Source organism: Diabrotica undecimpunctata, chromosome 8 (assembly GCF_040954645.1).
Source record: "Diabrotica undecimpunctata isolate CICGRU chromosome 8, icDiaUnde3, whole genome shotgun sequence".
NCBI classification, from domain to species: Eukaryota; Metazoa; Arthropoda; class Insecta; order Coleoptera; family Chrysomelidae; genus Diabrotica; species Diabrotica undecimpunctata.
The window spans coordinates 6,550,862-6,573,871 of NC_092810.1; the positions used below are offsets into that span (position 1 = coordinate 6,550,862).

At 31.5% G+C, this 23,010-nt stretch overlaps 1 protein-coding gene across 6 annotated transcripts in view; it reads left to right on the forward strand.

Annotated features, from left to right (window-relative positions):
* LOC140449211 (uncharacterized) overlaps positions 1-23,010 on the forward strand; it is a 335,545-nt gene that overhangs the window by 78,630 nt on the left and 233,905 nt on the right. For 4 of the 6 annotated variants that reach the window (XM_072542383.1, XM_072542381.1, XM_072542380.1 and 1 more), the window contains exon 4: positions 14,947-15,237. The exons of the other annotated variants lie outside the window; for them this stretch is intronic. In XM_072542383.1, the coding sequence (XP_072398484.1) occupies positions 14,947-15,237 (291 nt within the window). The remainder of the gene's footprint in view (positions 1-14,946; positions 15,238-23,010) is intronic. 6 annotated transcript variants of the gene reach the window in all.

A 23,010-nucleotide genomic window follows, 5' to 3' on the forward strand; every position in this document is an offset into this window, starting at 1 on the left:
AAAGATTTTAAATTTAAAATAAAATACAGAGTGTTTATTTTAAAAAAGACATATCTTTGATGTGGTACAGCATTATGAAAGATCCTGTATATTTGTAACTAATTTTAAAATGTGAAGCTTACAGCTATCTCCTGTTTTTGTAAATTACTCTTTTGGTATCTTCTACTATTACAGATATATCGAACTTTGTCTCTCTGTATACTCGTCAAGACTTAACAGATTTGACAGTTTATTGTACCAAAACAGGTGAAATTTATATGATAACGTGTTTTAAAAATATTAGTTATATAAAAAAAAACTTCCCGACCAAATGACCAAACATAACATTGCAAATAATCGCTTCAGCTTTCTCTAACTCTTGAAGGCCAAGTTTTGGTTCTTCTAGTTTTTATTTTTACTTCATTCTCGAGCTTTTCTTCCTTCTCATTAGCGCTTTTTGCTTATTTTTTATTTTATTTTTGAACGCTTACCATGACACGCATTGTTGATTTTGGTTTGAAAAAAATTTTAGTGTTGTTAGATACTGTATACAATGTAAGTATTTTGGTATTTTAGATTTAAAATACTTATAGAACTTTTAATATAATACAAACAAGAATAAGTTTACAAAAATAATTTTTCCTAGTAATTGAAATTTAATTATTATATATCCTGCAAATCTGTGTTATAATACAAGTTATAATATTTTTAATTTGTAAGATTCATATATTATGAATACATAACCTAGGTTTTATTCAACAATTTTACATAAAACATTATTTGTATTTTACGTTTAGAATTAATTATTAAAGCCGTATAGTTGAGAATCAAATTTGTAGTCAGTAGATTCTCAGAAATGTGAATGCTCAGACGACATCGTTGCTAATTTGTGATGTCAGATATTCTAGTAATTTATATTTTAATCGTTCACATGCAGCAAAATTATTATAGATTCCTGATAGTTTTGTATTCATTAAGGTGTCTTATAAAATGTATTTAATAACATCAATATTTATGTATAATATTATGTTTATATACAATATTTATACAGGGTGGCGCACCGAAAACGAAACAGATGCATTTACTGACAGATTCCTTTAAAAAAAAACGCTTGGACCCGTCGATTTTGTTATCGAGGGGGAAACAAAATTGGCATAAAATCACATTAACATTTGCAGCCCACTAAGCGGGGGTGGCACCATCCCTAAAATCTTAAATGGAAAGGGGGGTCGAATGATCCATCATTTAAAAGGTCTTTCAACTCCCTTTACAATGATGTAAAATTCATGTACTTCAATTCAGTAGTTTTGGAGATTTATTGATTTAAAGTTTAAATACATCATCGTAAGAGGAGATCAATACATAGCAGCAAAGTTGTTAAAAAATAAAGAATGAACTGACCTGTCAGCCGAGTAAATGTTGAAAATGACCACCATTACTTTCCATGCAATAATAAAGATTTTGCTGAAAACGTTGCCGGACATTTTGCAATATTTGAGGAGTAATTTGATGGCACTCATTCACAATTCTTTGTCGTAAATCTTCTAAGGATGTTGGCTGAGTAGCATAGATTTTGCTTTTTAAGTAACCCCACAAAAAGAAATCCAAAGGTGATAAATCTGGCGATCTTAGGGGCCATTCAACGGCACCTCTTCTACCAATCCATTGACCTGGAAAGGTCTGATCTAAATAATGCCTAACTCTTAATGCGTAATATGGTGGGGCACCATGCTGTTGGAACATCAACATATTCTCAACGTATCGACCATCATTCTGATTTTCAATTATATCTGTTAGCGCAGGATCTATGGCATTTTGCAGTAATTCCAAATACATTTCACCAGTCAAATTTCCAGGTAAGAAAAAAGGACCAACCAAATGATCGCCAAAAATGCCAGCCCAAACATTTAATTTTTGTGGCTGCTGTGTGTGTACCTCATGGTAAATTCTGGGATTAGAGTCCGACCAATATCGACAATTATGACGATTTACTGCCATTTAAAAAAAGGAACATTCGTCGGAAAAGCAAATGTTAAATAAAAATTGTTCATCGTTTGTAATTCGTTCACTCATAACTTCAAAAAATTCTAATCGCTTATCAAAATCGTCTTCATTAAGTTCTTGTACAAGGTGAATTTTATATGGATGAAAATTATGGGCCTTTAGAATCCGTTGGATAGTACGTCGACTAACACCACACGAAGTTTGCAATTTGCGGGTACTTAATGTAGGATCTACAATAACTTGCCCTAAAACCCCCACTTCTGTTGCTTCGTTCCTTATAGGATTTTCAATATTACGTTTTTTATTGGCGACTGATCCAGTTTCCCGAAATTTAGCTATAAGTTCTAGAACATATTTTCGGTGCACATTATTGTTCTCATGTCGCTCATTAAAAATTTGTGCTGTTCTATTAGCGCACTGATTATTTCCGAAAAATATTTCAATAATTTCAACCCTTTCTGCCGTGGAATATACCATGGTTAATTTATGTCTAAAGCAATAAATGATATTTTAACAACAAAGATTGGTCAATTCAATCGCAAACTAATGTACTATTTCCTATTTAAAATAAGTACGTGGCATTCTCTACTTATCTTTCTTCAAGAAACAACTTTTTTTGTCACAAAGGACACTTCAATTGCTATTTTTATTATTAATAAACCATGTACAAAGAAGTACAAACTAATTTGATGTACCTATTAAAGTCTACTTTAAACTTTAAATCAATAAATCTCTAAAACTACTGAATTGAATACATGAATTTTACATCATTATAAAGGGAGTTGAAAGACCTTTCAAATAATGGATCATTCGACCCCCCTTTTCATTTAAGATTTTAGGGATGATGCCACCCCCGCTTAAGGGGCTGCAAATGTTAAAGTGATTTTATGCCAATTTTGTGTCCCCCTCGAAAACAAAATCGACGAGTCCGAGCGTTTTTTCAAAAAAGGAATCATCTGCCAGTAAATGCCTCTGTTTCGTTTTCGGTGCGCCACACTGTATATAGAAACCATATAAAAGTACAATAATATCTTGTAAAAGTCATACATGAGAACGTCGTGTTCTTAGGACCAGTAGAAAGGAATAGTGGATCAACGTTGCCATAAGATAGAGAGAGATAAATTGCTCACTGATTTCGTAGTTTAGCATTCAGTAGCGTATCGGTAACACTGTTATAGTAAATTTTAAAAGTTAATCTTAATATATTATAATGATATGGGACTTATTTAACTTTTTAAAAAGAGCAAAGTTTATTGGAGTTAGAAAAATGTGTTAACAAAACAAACTTACTTATATATAAAAGTAATATTGATAAAGTAGTTCGACATCCACAGGAAGCCAAAATAATAATCATAGTATGAAGACAACTCGTGGAATGATGAAGAGTTATTGCGATCACTACTATTAATAATCAATGGTTTAACCGAAACATCCACGTTTTAGGGAGGTTTAACTATTACCTACTATAACCTAACCTACTATATAACCTAAAATTATTTATTGAAATTAACCCAAATGTCAATATTAATCATATTCCTACATTAAGGTGATACATAATATAAATAGGTACGTACTTCTTCAATACAAGTAGCTTTCGTCACTGTAATCTCAAAACGTTACTATATCTTTTAAGAATTTACTGCCTACAATTTTGATTTTCGAATATAAAAAAAATTAAGTTTTTTTTATCGCGTATATCAGTTATAGGCCAGGGCCGATAAATTTTAACATCAAAAAATACTAACATGCTGAAACGCATTATTAAAGAAAGAAAATATAACAAAATATAAGGAAAAGTAATAAACGGGCGATCTAAAGAAAGGGAGTGAGTTTTTAAGGGCAAAAAACGATTTACTACGATTTCCAGTAAAACGACTGATAGTTGCAGGTAATAAAAATATCTACAACTTCTGTATTTATATTTTCTCTACATAACCTCAAAATTTATGCGAAAATTTAAATAACCGAGTTTTCAGTTTTTTATTTTTATCTTCCACATTTTTTTACGAAATTTGACGAAAACTTTTCTTGTTTTGTCCCAAATACACTGTGTTCTTTTTGATTTAAAATCTTTATTTTTCTACTTATTTTAACGTGATATCGAAGAGTCATCGTTATTTTTAATCGAAAATTCTCACTTTAAAAAATTTGCTTTTTTGTAAAGTCGGTGTATTTTTTGTTTCTCTAAAAGTTCTACTTTTTGATGGCGTAAAACATATACATTACTGTGGCGAATTTTCTGTGAAAGTACAAAATAGACGAAAAAACTAGAATTGAAACTTTTTAATTATTTTGTAAAATTTTTAACTATTTATTAAATTCGAGGTACAGATAATTTTATTCAAATTATTTTATTTTAGAGCTTTTTAGAGAGACCCATTAACATTCTAGCTAAAAACTGAGTGTATCAATGTTTAATATTAAAAGGAATATTACAAAAGGCACAACTGAGGTTTAAGCGACAAGTTAAATTTATCTACACTGGCATATCTCCAAAATAACAACCAAATGTTTTCGTCACCATCGAATTTAGATTTGCCAGATGAACTTTCTTGATGAAATGTTCAAATATATTCAAGTTTTCCTAAACTTCTAAAATAACCGTTTTATACTTTACAGACGAGTTTATTTAAAATGAAATTTATTCATTTATGCTTTGTTACGGAAAAAAATTAAAGTCTATCAGTGATAAAATATACATATCTTTCTATTATCAAAGTTTATTCAATCGGAAAAACTAAATAAGGGTTTCGAAATAAAATTTAATACTAAAACTGTTCATTTGTGTTTTATAGATCTCTGTTAAATGTAAATTTCGCAGATTTAAATATACATTTTATCAATTTTCAAGTACTACAAAATAGGTGGGTTTTTCTACTAAGTGTGATAAAAGAATGGATATTTTTTTATTTAATATAATCGTGTCTCGACATGGAAGTCATTAACAAGGAAGCAAAAATTTCCTTTAATGATTACGTACCTATTAATACATACAATAGAATTTATTTAGTCAATATACAAAAATAGTTTTGTTTTTGACAAGTCAAAGGAATAGTGACCATTTTTACATACATACATATAAAATTTTTGCGAATTTAAACATTACAAACAGATATTTAATATTAACAATTTAAGAAACGACAAAAATACTAAATAAAAATATAAAAAGAGGAACGTCAAAAAACTGTCAAAGTGTTTAGACGCATTTCAAAGTTTCTCTTAAAAATTTAAATATTTAAACGATTACTTCTTCAGTTCTGAACATGTAAATAGTGAATTATATTAAAATCAAAATCATGTTCGAGTCTAATCTAAAAAAGCTCACAAATAAGTTAATTTTATAGTGGTTTAATAACTTAAGAAAAGTAATTAAGTATAAAAGTGAAAGTGATTTGTATACTGAATATTGGAATCGTGAGTAGATAAAATATACTTTTTTCATCTATTTGGATTTATATATTTAAGTAAACAACTGCAATCAGTTATAAGTATTATCCAATTTACATGAACTGGTATCACAACGAAAGCTGTAAAACAGCACCGGTTTTAGTCGGATTTTAAAATCCATTTAAAAGATGTCATCTTCCAGTCAGCTACCACAAAATGCATCATACTCAAAAGCAGTTAGTCAACCACGTAGTATATTAATCCCAAGCAGAGATCAAGCTTTTTTGTTTAACACTCTAGAGAATTGTACAATTAATGACTATCTTGAAGGATTGAGTCAGCATATAGAACCGAAAAATATAATTTTCGCATCCCGTATATCAAACGGTAGAATATGCATATATCTATCATCCAAAAACCTAGTAGATAAATTCATAGCAGAAACAAAGAAAATAATAGTAAATGGAAATATACTAGAAGCGAGAAGATTAATAACTCCATCAGTCCGCTTAATTCTGTCCAATGTATGTCCAAGCATACCTTCTAACATAATAATGGACGAATTAATAAAACTAGGTTTAAATCCTCTCTCAGACATATCATATCTACGGATAGGAGCAACCAATCCTGCCTTTAGTCATATTCTAAGCTTCCGAAGACAAATTTTCGTTTCACCTTTTCCAGACAACTTTGTACTACCTGAATCTTTTATTATCGAGTTTAAACAAACATCATACCGCATATTTATAGCCCAAAACGAAAATTGTTTTAAATGCAAATTAACTGGACACCAGGCAGCTAATTGTCCAAATATTTCAAACCATCCTCACAATGATAGTGCAATGCAAACAGAAATAAGACAAAATTCATCAATAAATCATACTCAACAAGATAATCTCCAAAATACTCCCGCAATCTCAAATACCACTCCCTCCACACTTACTACGTCTTCTCAAACCACATTACAAAGAGTAGCAATCCCAAATTTATCAACAAACCAAACCCAACAGTGCTCACTACAAAATACATCCATACATTTGACCACTTCTTCAGTTAACACTACAATCGCAACACCTACATCGTCTGAGTCAACCTCTAATACCCAAAAACATAAATCAACCTTACCCGAAACAAGTCAACACTTACCTCCAAATAAAAATACACATTTGAATTCTTACGAACCCCAAGTAACTTCGAACAAAGCAACCGGAAAAAGAACCCTAGAAGATGCAATCACGCCACCCTCCGAAGAAAACTTTGAAAAACCTAAGCTTCAATTAAAGAAAAAAACCAAAACTGATGACAAAAACTTAAGGAATGATATACCAAATCTCCAAACATTTTTGGAACCAGTTAGAGAATATGTAGAAAGGGAAAAGCAATTGTTAAGCTTCGATCAAGTAGTGGATCTATTCGAAAATATACAAGGATCAAAAGACATAATCAGCGTAACAAAATTGTACTCAGAAGACTCTTATGCACTTATAAAGTTTCTAACGGAATTACATTCATACTACATCGACAAAAGAATGAAAACCATAAGCACCAAATTAATACGAAAACTTGGCAAACACATAGGTTTACTCTCTACAGTGAAAACTTCATTATCGGAAGAAGATTCCGACTCATCGGTAAATAATTCCTCTAAAGAATAATAATATCACTGTTGACTTCATGTCTGTTCCATCACAAGTCTTAGGAAAAAACATGAATATTAAAAAACACAATAAGTTATCTTAAAGACTCAGAACTGTATCAATTATTGTAATTTTTTCTACCTTTACCTGTATTATATTTTTTAGGTCGCTAATAACCCTTGTGGTTGCAGCGTAAATAAATAAAAAAAAAAAAAATATAAAAAGATGAAATATCATCATAATAGGCAAATATCCTGACCAAATTAGTACTATTGCGTAAAAGCTGTATTTAGGTACTCCGTTTTTTAATAAAAACAATGTTTCAAAACGTGTGATTTGATGTTAAGGTGAGATTTATTAATTCGTATGTATAAATGTATTAAAAATAGATATATTTATTCTCCAATCTGATCTAATTCTGATTCAAACTGATTAAAGTTTTTATTTTATATAACCAGCTACTTAGCTAACGCATATTTCCCTTTTCTAAAAGACATGGCTGGTTAATGTATTATAAAGACTTATAAACGAGCAACCTGCCTTGAGGGTTTTCAGCCTGTTTAATAAAAATTAATAAGCTTTGTGCTCTTTAGCTTTATTACGAGTATAATATGGAAAACTGTAAAAGGGATATAATAAAATTCTAACAAACCACATTACTATTTATATATATATTAAATGGAAAAATTATTTTTCATTACGTTTCTTAAAACGATATTTAATCAGTCTGGTATAGGTTATACAAAAACTTTTTACAACCAAATTTATTAAATTATGATATATATTGGAAAAATCTTTGATATCAGTCTTATTATTGATTGATTTTGAATTTTGCTTATGTGAATTATCTCCAATATGTATCTTTTGTTGTAAATATCTTCTTTTTCCAAAATCTGTACATTTTCAAAATCAAAAGAATGGATATTTTCTAGAGAATGCTTGGCTAAGGCTGCTAATTTGTTAGTTTGTACACTATATTTGTGCGCAATAACCCTTCTATGTAGATATTGGTGTGTTTGCCCAATATATTTTGAATTGTAGTCTTTACAATTTATTTTACAAATAATATCCGATTGATGATCTTGATTAACATTGGGTTTAAATTTTGAAAAATATTTTCCGGATGTTTTTGACTATTTATGTCCAACATTGATATCATATTTTGCGAACATTATTATAAATTATCATACTTATTACATTTCTATAATAACCTTCAACTTACTTATAAACTAGAAAAAAATAACAAAATTACTTTTCTTGATTTAAGTTTAGGGGATAATAACAATAACTGACTGATAACAACTAACTAGTTTAAAAGAGATGTTTGATGCAAAAGATATCTAAATTTTAATAGCCACGCATCTATAACTCATTAAATAAGTGTTGAATTCACTCTTACTGATGAAGCAATTAGCTATCTAGCCCACAATACTATTCCAAAAATCTGAAAAAAGATAACTTAGAAAAAATAAATTATCTATCAGAATTTTAAAACCATCTAATTAAAAAAGAAGTTGCATTATCAGAATTCAATCTAATTCTGATACCAATGTAAGGTCACTAAATCAAATAAAAAGTATATATCCATATCATATATTAATTGATTCTCTGAACAAATAACGAAAATATTGGCAAAATATGATATCGATGTTGCACATAAAAATACCCGGAAAATATTTTTCAAAATTTAAACCCAATGTTAATACAGATTATTGCCCAACATATATTGAGCAAACACACCAATACCTACATAAAAGGGTTGTTACACACAAATATAGTGTAACCGACATTAAACACTACATTAGCCAAGAATTCTCTAGAAAATAGCCATTTTTTTGATTTTGAAAATGTACAGATTTTGGAAAAGAACAAAACTACATTCATAAAAAGTATTAGAAAAGAAAGAAAAGATGAGGGAAATATAAACCTGATTCAAAATAAAAAGTGGGAAAAATATTACGAAAGGCTATTAACAGAAAGTAGGCACGAATTTATGGAAAGACCTGACCATATCTCTATGACAGAAAACTCAGAGGTGCATAAGATAAACAAAGAAGAACTGAAAAATTAATTTAAACAAATGAAAAATGGAAAAACACCCGGGCCTGGAGACATTCCCATCGAGTTGGTGAAACATGGACCGGATGCTCTTTGGGAAAGCTTAGTGAATATTTTTAATAAATGCTTAATTGAAGGCCAAACGATTCCAGACGATTGGAATTTGGCCCACATTAGCCCCATTTATAAAAAGGGAGACAGAAAAGAATGCGGAAATTATAGAGGCATTAGCGGTACTAGCTCGCTGAGAAGGTTATATGGTCGTATATTGAAAAGAAGAATAGAAGAGGAGTATAAAGAAATTGAAAAACAAAGCGGCTTTAGAGCAGGAAGATCTTGCATGGACAACACATTTACCCTTCAACAAGTAATTGAAAAACGAACAGCTCGAAACCTCCCTACGCATCTGGTATTTATAGATCTGGAGAAGGCTTATGATACAGTTCCTTTAAAACTCTTATTTAGTGTCTTGACGAAAACGGACCTTAGTAAAACATATCTAAAAGCAATACTGAACATCCATAAATGTCCTCAAAGCACTGTAAAAACAGGAAATACTTTCTCAAGGGTATTTACAGTAACGAAAGGCTTGAGACAAGGATGTTGTCTTTTCCCCACCCTATTCAAAATATATATCCAAGAAGCACTGCACCAGTGGAGACAAAAATGTGCGGGAATGAGGTTAAAGCTTAACAACCATTATCTGACAACGCTGTTCTTTGCAGATGATCAAGTACTAATTGCAAGCTGTGAAGAAGATGCAGATTATATGCTTAGAAAGCTCAAAGATGAATACGAAAAATGGGGGATGAGTATGAACATGTCTAAAACAGAATATATGCAAATAGGCAGTGAAGACGAAGACCCGGATTTGGAAATTAGACAAATGAAAAGGTGCTACGAATACAAATATTTGGGAAGTATTATCTGCAGTAAAGGAACAACGGAACGAGATATAGACTATAGAGTGCAGCAAGGCAGGAAGAGTGTTCAAATTCTGAATTCGATACTTTGGTCCAACAAAGCTACTATGAGAACTAAAATGACTATCTACAAAGTAATTGTAGAGCCCATTCTTACATATGGAGCAGAACGTTGGCAAATGACAGTAAAAGGAAAGAAAAAAGTTGACACGGTTGAAATGGATTAGAGCCATTGATGAAGACACCTGGAGAGATAGAAAATGATGGCGATCGAAATGCGGGAAGCGGCAGAAGCTGTAGGATCCCCGCTTATATATATATATATATATATATATATATATATATATATATATATATACAAAACTACAACAAAATTTGTATATTGGATATAATTCACATAAAAAAGATCAAAATTCTATTAATAATAAGTTAGATATCAAAGATCTTTTCACGATGTATCATAATATAACGATATTTAAAATACAACTCGGAACCACTCGTAACTTGACCTAACTACTTGAAAACAATAACAGTGGTCAATAGCAACTGTCTTATTTCAAATACAACACCCTATATAATATTTAATTTTTTGATTCTTTAGAATATTCTAGATATATATGTCAATGTCCTATAACTTTATTCCAATGTTTATCTCTTGATAATTAAAAAAAAAACAAGAAACAAAATAGAAAAAGATGAATGTAGATGTTGAAAATGCTTGCGTGAACGTCATGAGAATACCCTAATCTTAAATGGAAATTTTTTGAACGTTACTCAACATGTTAGGCTTGACCGATCTAATCGCAAGCGTTGTTTAATCTTCTTAAGTCAGCCAAGTTAAGGAGTTTAGTTTTGTATACAGTATTTTTGAGATATCTCCATAAGAAGAAGTCTGATGGCTCAGATCGGTAGATTATGCTGGCCTTTCCATCAATATTCGTCCCCCAACAATTTCACTAATTTGGTAATAGGGTGATTGCTGAAAGTATTTCATATTTACAGAAACTTGTGGGTTTGCTCGATCAGGATATAAGTTTGCTAAAGTTTGTATAACATTATTTTGGAGACGAGCTAAATAATTACATTTTCTCATCCAGTATGTTCTTCTCTCATCCACTACGAGACTTCCTCAGACCAATCGTGGTAATTCTGATCATTTCTCACAAACATACATTCACCTATCAAAGTCGTCTTCCATATCGTTTTACAGGGATGCATTTTATTTTACTATTCGTACAATCGATAAATAGCTAACATTAAACATTGGAGATATTTTTCGACCAGAAGTATGTGATTTTTCTCAATTTACTCATTCTCACGCCTGGTAACACAACGAAAAATGAAGCATATCACAAGGTCCTTAAACAACAATAATTGACGAGAATGCTATGCGTTTAGCTAATGGTTATTTTGTTGCCACGTGAATTAGCTCCTTTTTGAACTTTTAAAAAACTTATTTAATTTAATCTTAAGACAAAAAGGTTAACAGAACTTAATTTAACAGAACATTTATTAATTTTAAGGCGGTATGGATTTTGCCGGGTTAGCTAATATTTTGGTAAAAAAAGTTTAATTACTGAATTCCTATTATGTACTCGTATCAAAATGTGTAAACATATTAATAATGTATGTTTCTAGATAAGTAGTGGATATATAAGCATCTTATAATTTTTTAATTAATTACTAAGTATTCCAAACTTGTATTTTTTCAGACCAAATCGCAATGACAGCTCATTCACAAATGATCATAAAACATTTTAACAGGCTAAATACATTTGCAATTCAGCTTCAGCCAAAGCCATAACATAGAATTTAAGATTGCATTTAATATTATATTTTATTGGAACTATAATATTTCTTTTTATTTAATATCAAAAGGTGTAAACTTATTTTAAGTATAAACAGTAAACTCAGTAACCTAGGTCACTTCACAACACTTTTGTTGACCTTGAAATCCTGCTGTTTTTTATTATAAAAATCAATCTGTTAATAAATGGCTGGCTGTATATCGTTCAATAAAACAAGTTAACGTAGGTGTGAGAAGACGCCGTTGAAAATTCGAAAATAGCAATTTATTACGATGTTCTATTTTATTCAAACACATAAAATGGGTTCAATGTGCAATGAAACTGTTATTGCGGTTTAGTTTAATGTAAAATAAATACATTTGATAGCTCAGATCAGGTTACTCATTCCAGTAAAAATATTAACTGCAGAGTTCTCTCTAGAGTTTCTAAGGGTTGTCGAGTTAAAGGAAATAAAATAAGCATACGCAATACAACACATCCTTTTGTTTCCATTTGTGTCCATTTACAAACCTTCTTCTTTCTTCTTAAGGTACTGGCTTCTTCCGAAGGTTGGTGATCATCATAAGTATTTAAACTCTGTTTACTGCTGCTTTTTTGTGGAAATGCGCTTTATACTATCTGCCCATCTAGTCGGTGGTCGCCTCCTTCTTAGATAGAATCTTTCACCCCAGAATCTTTCCGACCCATCTATCATCCATCCATCTAGCAACATGTGCTGCCCAAGTCCATTTAGCCATGGCTATTTTTTCAACTGCATCTGTGACTCCTGTTCTTCTTCCTATTTCTAGGATTGGTACTTCATCTCTGATGGTAATACCTTGAAACATTGATCTTTTTATAGTATTTTGTGAAAACGTGTATTGTTGTGTCATCGGCAAATCTTAGGTGGTACAGTCTCCGTTTATATTAAATCCCATATTATTCTCTTGTTCCATTCGCTTGAAAATATATTCGAATACAACTGTAAATAATTTCGGGGAAATAATATCACCCTGTCTAACATAGATACGTATAATATTTTTGTCGACTTTAAAGCGGCATATGACAGTGTCTTAAGACCAAGTTTTTACAACGCTATGAATGAGTTGGGAATTCCAAAAAAACTCATATGTTTGATAAAAGTCACAATGGCGAAGATTCTATCAGCAGTAAAAATTCAAAACGACTCGTCAACCCCATTTGAAATACATAGGGGGTTAAGGCAGGGAGATGCGCTGGCGTGTCAGCTTTTTAATGTCGCCTTAGAAAAAGTTGTACGAGACGCTAATTTAGATAACAGGGGAACAATATTTAATAGATCAGTCCAAATTCTAGCATATGCATACGACGTGGACATTATAACAAGAACCAAACCAAACACAAGAGCTGGAAATGTTGACGCAGATTTAATCATCAATGACCAAAACTTCGAAGCAGTCAAAGAGTTCATATCTAATGATATCGGTTAACCCCAATAATAACATATTTGAGGAAATAAAAAGGCGAATAATAATTGCAAACAGGTGTTATCATGGTCTATCAAAGTACTTAGCTAACAAACGTCTGTCTCAAAAAACTCGTATAAGGCTGTATAAAACGCTGATAGTCCCCGTTCTCACATATGGATCAGAGGCATGGACGCTAACTAAAACAGATGAATCCGCTTTATCGATTTTTGAAAGAAAGCTGCTACGCAAGATATTAGGAGCGGTCTGTGAGAACGGAAGATGGAGGCGTAGATATAACTTTGAACTGGAGAATATCTACAAGCATACGTTTGGTGGTAAAAATATTATCACTATAATTAAGCGAAACCGCCTGCAGTGGGCATGACATGTAGCCCGGGCCCCTGAATCGAACATGATAAAAAATATTCTAACAGCGCAACCCGTGGGAATGAGAATACTGGGTAGACCAAAGCTGAGGTGGATGGACGGGGTAACACAAGATGCCGAGAAGATTGGAGTCGGCAACTGGAAAATGCAAGCAAGGGACAGAACAGAATGGCGTAGAAAGCTTGAGCAGGTCGAGGCTCTCTAAAGGCTCTAGCACCAAGATAATGATAAATATCACCCTGTCTAATTCAACGTTCTATTTGGTACTTTTTGTTCATGACGTCATAACATCTGAACAGATATTAATGACGTAATTGTCGAATTTGACAATTGCCTTAATTGCGTTTTAATTTTAAGTAAGTTCCCACAATTCGAATCGAATCCAAGGCATCGCAGAAGAGAGATCCGATTGGCTGCGAGAAAATCTGACACGAGGATGTCGTGAAAATCTTAATGTACACATGAGGATAATATTTATTTAAAATAAGGCAGTTTTGCTTATTTACGTAGCCATTCAATCAAATGTGAGCTTCATCAATAAAAAAAATTCGGTTATGAAAATCGAAATCAACAGCAATTTGGTTTTGGGTCCATTCATCGATCTTATGCCTTACCGTTTATAGCGTGGCTTCAACTCCTGCACGAGTTGGGTTTTGTACAAAGGCAAACAAAGATATTTTAGTAAAATCTTCCATAAAATGGGTGCCCAATATGTGGAGTGGATTCAGCAATAACTTATTGTCTACGCACTGTATGATGTCCCTGTGGATGAATGTTATCATTTAACTTGGTGTGGAAACGTTCCAGCTTTAATCGAAATTAATTAGTTTGAACGATGATTATGACGACCATAAATGGCATGGAGTGCGCGATTTCTATTATCAGGCGTCAGTATACTCATGTTGAAACGGCAAACCAAAATATACACAAATCACTTAACACTTGTTGAAATGGCTGCCATTACCCAGAGTAATGCTAATTTAAGGTTCTAGACTTCATAAACATCCCTTATAATCAGCCGCAGACAATCAGGATCTGAAAGCAAACATTGCTTCGATATTCAACGAACTTAGAGCTACAGATTGCAGTCTTTTAGTACTTCAAACCAATCTACAATATTAAAGAATTGTTCAACATTGTTCACAATCTTCGATAAAAATAAGGCATTACCTAACAAGAAAAAAATTAAAATATACAATTTTCAATTTTATTAAAACGTATATTTCATTTTCACCAGTAATATATCTCGACTTTAAAACAGATAATAGGTTTACATCCTTTTGGAATTCAATGGTATTGTATGGCAATACATAGTAAATTTCTTCTTTTATTACAGAGAACTTACTACGTAAATTATCCAATAACAGGATCAGATTACTACGATTACTACTACTCGCTCACTTCACCCTCAACGTATTATTCTCCAAAGCTGTACAGATGGTACTCTTCTTGGCCAAGGGAATACCGTACGTATTGGCCCTTGTACAGAACCTACCTCAGTAGATATTTGAGAAACTATTACCAACATCTTGACTGGCCCAGTTATTACTGGTCCACTTATCTACCCTACACCAAAAACTTGGACTACGAATTTAGCGATATCGAAAACAGAATCGATAATCTTCGAGTGAGTACTGGTTTGATATTGTGAAAGTCAGTCTTGTTGAAGTCAATCGTCAGTGTTTGATACTATACATTATGAAAAATTGACACTTTACGGTTTATACACTCAGAAGTAAAAAAACCGCAACAGAGAAAATTTTGGTCAAATTCAAAGTATTTCAGTTTTTTTATTATCTTTTTTAGCACACTGTGTAAACATTTATAAATTTTAATTTAGTAAAGTAAGTTTTTTAATAAAATTTTGTATTTGACTTATTATACGGGATTAATCGAAAGACAGTTTTTATCCTAACTTTGAAACATTCTGTGGAATAATTCCGTTAGCTGATTTTCATAAAACCTTGTTTTTGGGTTGCAACCATGTCTTCTAAGTATTATGTTTGTTTTTTCATGCGAACTTATGAATTGGTACATGGTTAAAAGCGAAATGACTTTGTGACCCACAATTTAAGACTTTTCCTATTATTACCATTATCTTTTGTAATAATTTGTATTACGACGATGAGAGCTGTGGTGACTGATATCGAAGGAATGTCATATCGACATATCAGAAGCACTGTATTTAAATAATGATTAAAATCAATGACTTGATCTTGGTTTTAATGAACAATGATAACAATAACAAAACATAAAAAAACAACTTAAATGCAACTTAACCTAAGTACGCAAATAACAAAGAAAAACTACTAAAAAATAACTTAATAGTTTTTATTGCCTTCCCGAGACTCTATAACTCCCTGTACACGTCGGCTCATGCTGTCTATGAGGTTGCGAATATCATCTTGCTGGATGTTTTGCCATTCCTCTTCTAGAGCCAAGCGAAGTTCGTTAATTGAGGCTGATGCGACTTCGCACCTCTAATATTTCTATCAAGCATGTCCCAAACGTGTTCTATTGGGTTCAGATCTGGCGAATACTCTGGCCAGTTCATTTTATTAATACCAACTTCTTCTAAATATTGCGTGACACACATTACAGAGTGGGGTCGCGCATTATCTTGCATTAGTAAAAAATCAACGCCGACATATTGAGAAAAGGCTACTATGTGATTTGCTAAAATTTCCTCAATATACCGATGTGCAGTCAACGAACCTTCAATGAATACCAATTCAGTGTACGCCTATCGGGATATTCCTGCCCATACCATCTCCGAACTTCCTCCATGGCTAACGCGGGGACTGAAAGCGCACTCAGCAAATCACTCTCCAGTTCGACATCATACTCGTTCTCTCCCATCTGATGAGTGAAGACAGTATCTCGACTCATCCGTAAAAAGAACATTACTCCATTGCCCTAAATTCCAATGTAAATGTTCTCTGGAAAATTGTAGTCTAGCCACTCTGTGCTATGGAAATAATTTGGGCCCAGTTGCTGGTCTGCAAACCAAATTCATGTAATCTTTGACGAACTGTAAATACACTTACATTATTGCCTCGAACCCCTTGAAGCTGATTTCTAGTTAACGCTGCTGTTAAATGACGATCCCGCAAAGCGTTGACTCGTATAAAACGATCATCTAAAGCGGTAGTTTTGCGCTTCCCGCTTTACCCTTGTTTGTTCCAGTTCGTATAAAACATTCCACTATCCTTTGGATCGTAGAGCGATGAGTGTGTGGTACCCTAGTCACATATTATTTCGCCCATTTTCAACCAGAGCAACGGCTTTCGCACAATCTTCGACACTAAGAACCATGATTAATCATAGGTAAACAAACAAAATATAAGTGTCAATATGACATAATGATAACAGCCACCAAAACCACCTTGTCGTATTACAAAATCATAACTCCAAAATAGACATAATTAAGAAAGTCATAAATTGTGAGTGGCAAATTCATTTGGCTCTAAAAAATGAACCAAGGCATATTTTGACATAAAACAAAAAACACAATGCTTAGGAGACATAATTGCAACCGAAAAATAGGAAAATTCGCAAACGGAATTATTCCACAGGATGTTTCAAAGTTAGGATAATAAAACCACGTTTTAACTAATCCCGTGTTAATTTACACAGTGTGCTAAAAAAATCATCAACATAGGGCTAAAAATAAAAAAATTAAAATATTTTGAATTTGACCAAAATTTTCTCCGTTGCGTTTTTTTTGCATCTGAGTGTATAAGCTAATGATTCTTTTAATCTATTTGTTAGATTCTTTAAACATTCTCAAAGGAAAAAGAAACTTTGTTATCCATGAAGTGTGAATTTTTTACAGTGTACAGCATCTGTAAACTTTTATGTAACAGGTATATCCCTATAATTTTCTAAAATCTGTCGATAATATTTTTTTCCAGTTAAATAATAACAATACTGAATACGATCTATATTTATGTGCCTTTAATTTATTACGAGAAGCAAAAATCACGTCCCTCGAACAGCTTTTGTTCTATTAGGCAGAAGCTAAAGATGAGAAGATAAATAGATTAAAACGTTTATGTAATATGAACTCGAATTTTATTAGATATAAAAAAATATGATCTTTGATAATATTACTTTGTCTTTTTGACAAACCTACAATTAAATTTACTAATATACTATATAAATATCATCATAATTGGCGCAGTCACCTGGTTTAATTACAAAGTTAATTTCAGATCTAAACTATTTAATATAATAATTGTATTGCTTTTAATATAAGTAGTGATTTTTTATAAGTAGTAATTAAATTGAATAACAAATAAAAGGTAAGTTAATAATAATCTATTTACTATATTGTCTTTATTTTGCACTATTGTCTTAGTTAGAATTATATACAGTGTGGCGCACCGAAAACGAAACAGAGGCATTTACTGGCAGATGATTCCTTTTTTGAAAAAACGCTCGGACCCGTCGATTTTGTTTTCGAAGGGGACACAAAATTGACATAAAATCACTGTAACATTTGCAGCCCCTTAAGCGGGGGTGGCATCATCCCTAAAATCTTAAATGAAAAGGGGGGTCGAATGATCCATTATTTCAAAGGTCTTTCAACTCCCTTTATAATGATGTAAAATTCATGTATTCAATTCAGTAGTTTTGGAGATTGATTGATTTAAAGTTTAAAGTAGACTTTAATAGGTACATCAAATTAGTTTGTACTTCTTTCAGAAGAAATTTGAGTAAAAGCATTTTCTTGATAAGTAAATGCTTTTATTTACTACGCCCATGATTTATTAATAATAAAAATAGCAATTGAAGTGTCCTTTGTGACAAAAAAAGTTGTTTCTTGAAGAAAGATAATTAGAGAATGCCACGTACTTATTTTAAATAGGAAATAGTACATTAGTTTGCGATTGATTTGACCAATATTTGTTGTTAAAATATCATTTATTGCTTTATACATAAATTAACCATGGTATATTCCACGGCAGAAGGGGTTGAAATTATTAAAATATTTTTCGGAAATAATCAGTGCGCTAATAGAACAGCACACATTTTTAATGAGCAACATGAGAACAATAATGTGCACCGAAAATATGTTCTAGAACTTGTAGCTAAATTTCGGGAAACTGGATCAGTCGCCAATAAAAAACGTAATATTGAAAATCCTATAAGGAACGAAGCAACAGAAGTGGGGGTTTTAGGGCAAGTTATTGTAGATCCTACATTAAGTACCCGCAAATTGCAAACTTCGTGTGGTGTTAGTCGACGTACTATCCAACGGATTCTAAAGGCCCATAATTTTCATCCGTATAAAATTCACCTTGTACAAGAACTTAATGAAGACGATTTTGATAAGCGATTAGAATTTTGTGAAGTTATGAGTAAACGAATTACAAACGATGAACAATTTTTATTTAACATTTGCTTTTCCGACGAATGTTCCTTTTTTTTAAATGGCGAAGTAAATCGTCAGAATTGTCGATATTGGTCGGACTCTAATCCCAGAATTTACCATGAGGTACACACACAGCAGCCACAAAAATTAAATGTTTGGGCTGGCATTTTTGGCGATCATTTGGTTGGTCCTTTTTTCTTACCTGGAAATTTGACTGGTGAAATGTATTTGGAATTACTGCAAAATGCCATAGATCCTGCGCTTACAGATATAATTGAAAATCAGAATGATGGTCGATACGTTGAGAATATGTTGATGTTCCAACAGGATGGTGCCATCAAATTACTCCTCAAATATTGCAAAATGCCCGGCAACGTTTTCAGCAAAATCTTTATTATTGCATGGAAAGTAATGGTGGTCATTTTCAACATTTACTAGGCTGACAGGTCATTTCATTCTTTATTTTTTAACAACTTTGCTGCTATGTATTGATCACCTCTTACGATGATGTATTTAAACTTTAAATCAATAAATCTACAAGACTACTGAATTGAAGTACATGAATTTTACATCATTGTAAAGGGAGTTGAAAGACCTTTTAAATGATGGATCATTCGACCCCCCTTTCCATTTAAGATTTTAGGGATGGTGCCACCCCCGCTTAGGGGGCTGCAAATGTTAATGTGATTTTATGCCAAATTTGTTTCCCCCTCGATAACAAAATCGACGGGCCCAAGCGTTTTTTTTAAAAAGGAATCATCTGCCAGTAAATGCATCTGTTTCGTTTTCGGTGCGCCACCCTGTATAAGTGATTTACCGTTAGTACTAAAACAATTAAATTTAATTTCTACAATAAAAGAACTATTTATACATAATCAGTTTAAGGAGAGATAATTGTTGTTGTATGTCCCAGTAATAATATTGTTCTGAAGCTATTTTCTTTTGGCATTTTAAAGTAGTTACTATTTAAATGGGAATAAGCCACAATTAATGGTTAAAGTAAGTTTATTGATGTTTGAATTTCCACTTCGGAAATCGTTCTCAAAAACAAACATTAGTAAATTTACTAATGTAAACGAACGATTTCCGAAGTGGAAATTGAAACGTTAATAAATTTACTTTAACCTTTAATTGTGGTTTATTCCCATTTAAATAGTAATTACTCAGTATTAATGTTATGTATAATCAAATTTTTGGAGCATAATTTGTTTCTAATATCCTATTGTATAGTCAAATGTGGTACATAAAATTTTTACTTGATTAACTATGATCGTCATTCCTATAGCTTTTTCTCCACTCGTCTCTTGTATATCTCTTATGTCTTCTCCCATAAAAACATCATGCTAAATACTACATACCATTATAGACAACCATACACATCAGACTGGTTTTTTTGTTTAGATTCCTACATGAACAATATGCTCCTGTAGGAATCTAAATGTCATGTTAATGACAAGATGTCAAGTTCTCCTAATGTCTTCTGTATATTATTTTTGTCACTAATACATCATTTTAACTAATCTTAAGTTTTTGGTCTCCCTCTCACTTTCTTAATTACTATTTAAATGGGAATAAGCCACAATTAAAGGTTAAAGTACGTTTATTGACGTTTCAATTTCCACTTCGGAAATCGTTCTCAAAATACAAACATTAGTAAATTAAACAAATTTTGTTTATTTGTTACTTAGTGAAAAATTCTTCTAATAATTTAATTTTATCTGACTCATTTATATTGACAATTGACAAAGTGGAAATTGAAACGTCAATAAAATTACTTTAACCTTTAATTGTGGCTTATTCCCATTTAAATAGTAATTAATTTAAAATGCCACAAGAAAATAGCTTCAAAACAATCTCACTTTCTTTTCTTATCAGTTATTCGTACGTTCATTAGCCACCAGATATATCCATATGACTTTAGTTAACATCGTTACCGAATCTGTTGACTAAGTACGCTGTCAGAAGATGTTTATTACATATCCTAAAAAGCACATTTCTATAACTTTTCTAATTTTGGAAGTGAAATTTTTGATCTTAAAAGCCTTAACTCAAGCCTGTACTCTTTAAGATAACTGTTTTTGCCGAAATAAACAGTACCAGATATAAACATTTACTTTTTAATTTACACAATTTACACAATTTTGAGAACTTAACATAAAATGTTGACCTTTATTGGGAGGCTAGTAATCAGACTCCACGTGTATTAAATTATTAATCAATCTCAGGTTCTATAGGTACTAGTTCACTGAGAATAGGTAATTAATATACCAGCGAGATTGCTTCCTGAAAGGCTTAAATCTAGCAAAATAAATACAAGGAGAGCAGTGATTTTAACACAAAAAAATTTTAACACTTCAAAATTGTATTAATTTTTATCTTTCGCTAGGTTATACTCGTAGAATGTTGCTGTAGGTGTAGATTAGAACGGTTGGGTCTTTTTAACCTTACAGTCACTTTCACTGGATGAAATGGTACCTAAACCTTCTCTTCCATACATAAAAAGTTATATTGCATAGCTGGTTCTAATATAAAATTCATTATAGAAATTGGATTGTTTAGTGGACTTTAAAAATGGCTTTACTTTATAATCAGAATCTCCTTGTAAGAACCCATTTCTTAATTATCAAGAATATGAAAATATTGAATCCCTAAATTAAGTAAATAAAAATATTTATACACCTACTTTTATAATCATTTATTAATAAATATTTACAATATTTTCTTAGAATATAGATCACTGTCGGTTTACTGAATCTTAACCTTTTAAAAATGTCTTCATTTTTACAAAAATTAAAATGTTCAATTCTGCATCAAGTATCATATTCTTGCACTAATTTTATAAACATTAAACATCAAACTGATCATACTCTCCGATTTCATTAAATCTTTTAATATCCATGTCTCTAACCTACACTAAACAACAATATTTAGGTTATATTTCTGATTTCGCGATAACCTACAACATTTATTTTCCCGATAACTTTTTTTCAGTACTTTATTTGACAAATAAATATTTTATATTTTATATGTCAGATAATTTTAATTTATTTTATCTGTCAGTTTATCTGTTCAGATTTCTTTCCTAGATGACGCTAGAATTTTAAATCTAAACTAACATAAAACTTTAATTATAAAAAATTATTTTGTTTTAAATCGCACCTTAAAAATATTAATAATATTATTTATGAATTATAAAGAACGTAGGCGCAAAATTTCGGGCCAATAGTTTTAAATGCATTAATTTTTTTCGAATCCTGGGAAAACTAATAAATATTTTTGAAAAATTTAAACGCAGACTATATTAGAAAAAGATGAAGACTACATTATTACCGAGGGCCGAAAGTCCGTTAGAATAAACGAAAAGTTTCTTTTGAATGAGATGTTTGAAATTAAAAATTACACTAAATTTTCTCTTATTTTTCACCCCTGTAACTTAGTAAAATAAACCATATAGAAGTTTTCAGGGACTTTCGGCCCTCGGTAATAATATATTCTTTCATTCTGCGTTTAAATTTTTCAAAAATACTTATTAGTTTTTCTCATTATTCGAAAAAAATGAATGCATTTAAAATGTATTGGTCAAAAATTTTGCGCCTGCTCTCTTAATATGTAATTAATGTTTTTTGTATTATTAACTTAAAGGTATAGTTTCAAAATCAAGTCAAATGTCATATGGTGCTAGTTCAGATTTCTTTCTTAGGTGGCGTCGTAAGTTTACTGGAAAAACGGTGTGACTTGTCATCATATAGGTAGATTGTGAGGTACTTGCTTATTGTAAACATGAGTTATACAGTTAACAATTGCAAACTGAGCACGATCAAATGATTTTGCTAAATCAGTAAACATACGTAGACCAGTTTATTATACTAAATTGATTCTTCAGTTATTTTTCACTTTTGGTACATTTTCGGTATTAAAGTTCCTAACTGAAGTGTCATCATGTCGAATCCCACTTTAACGATATAGCCCAGTCTGGTTATACAAAAATCATCGATTTCACGGCAAAATGTTTCGCAGATATCT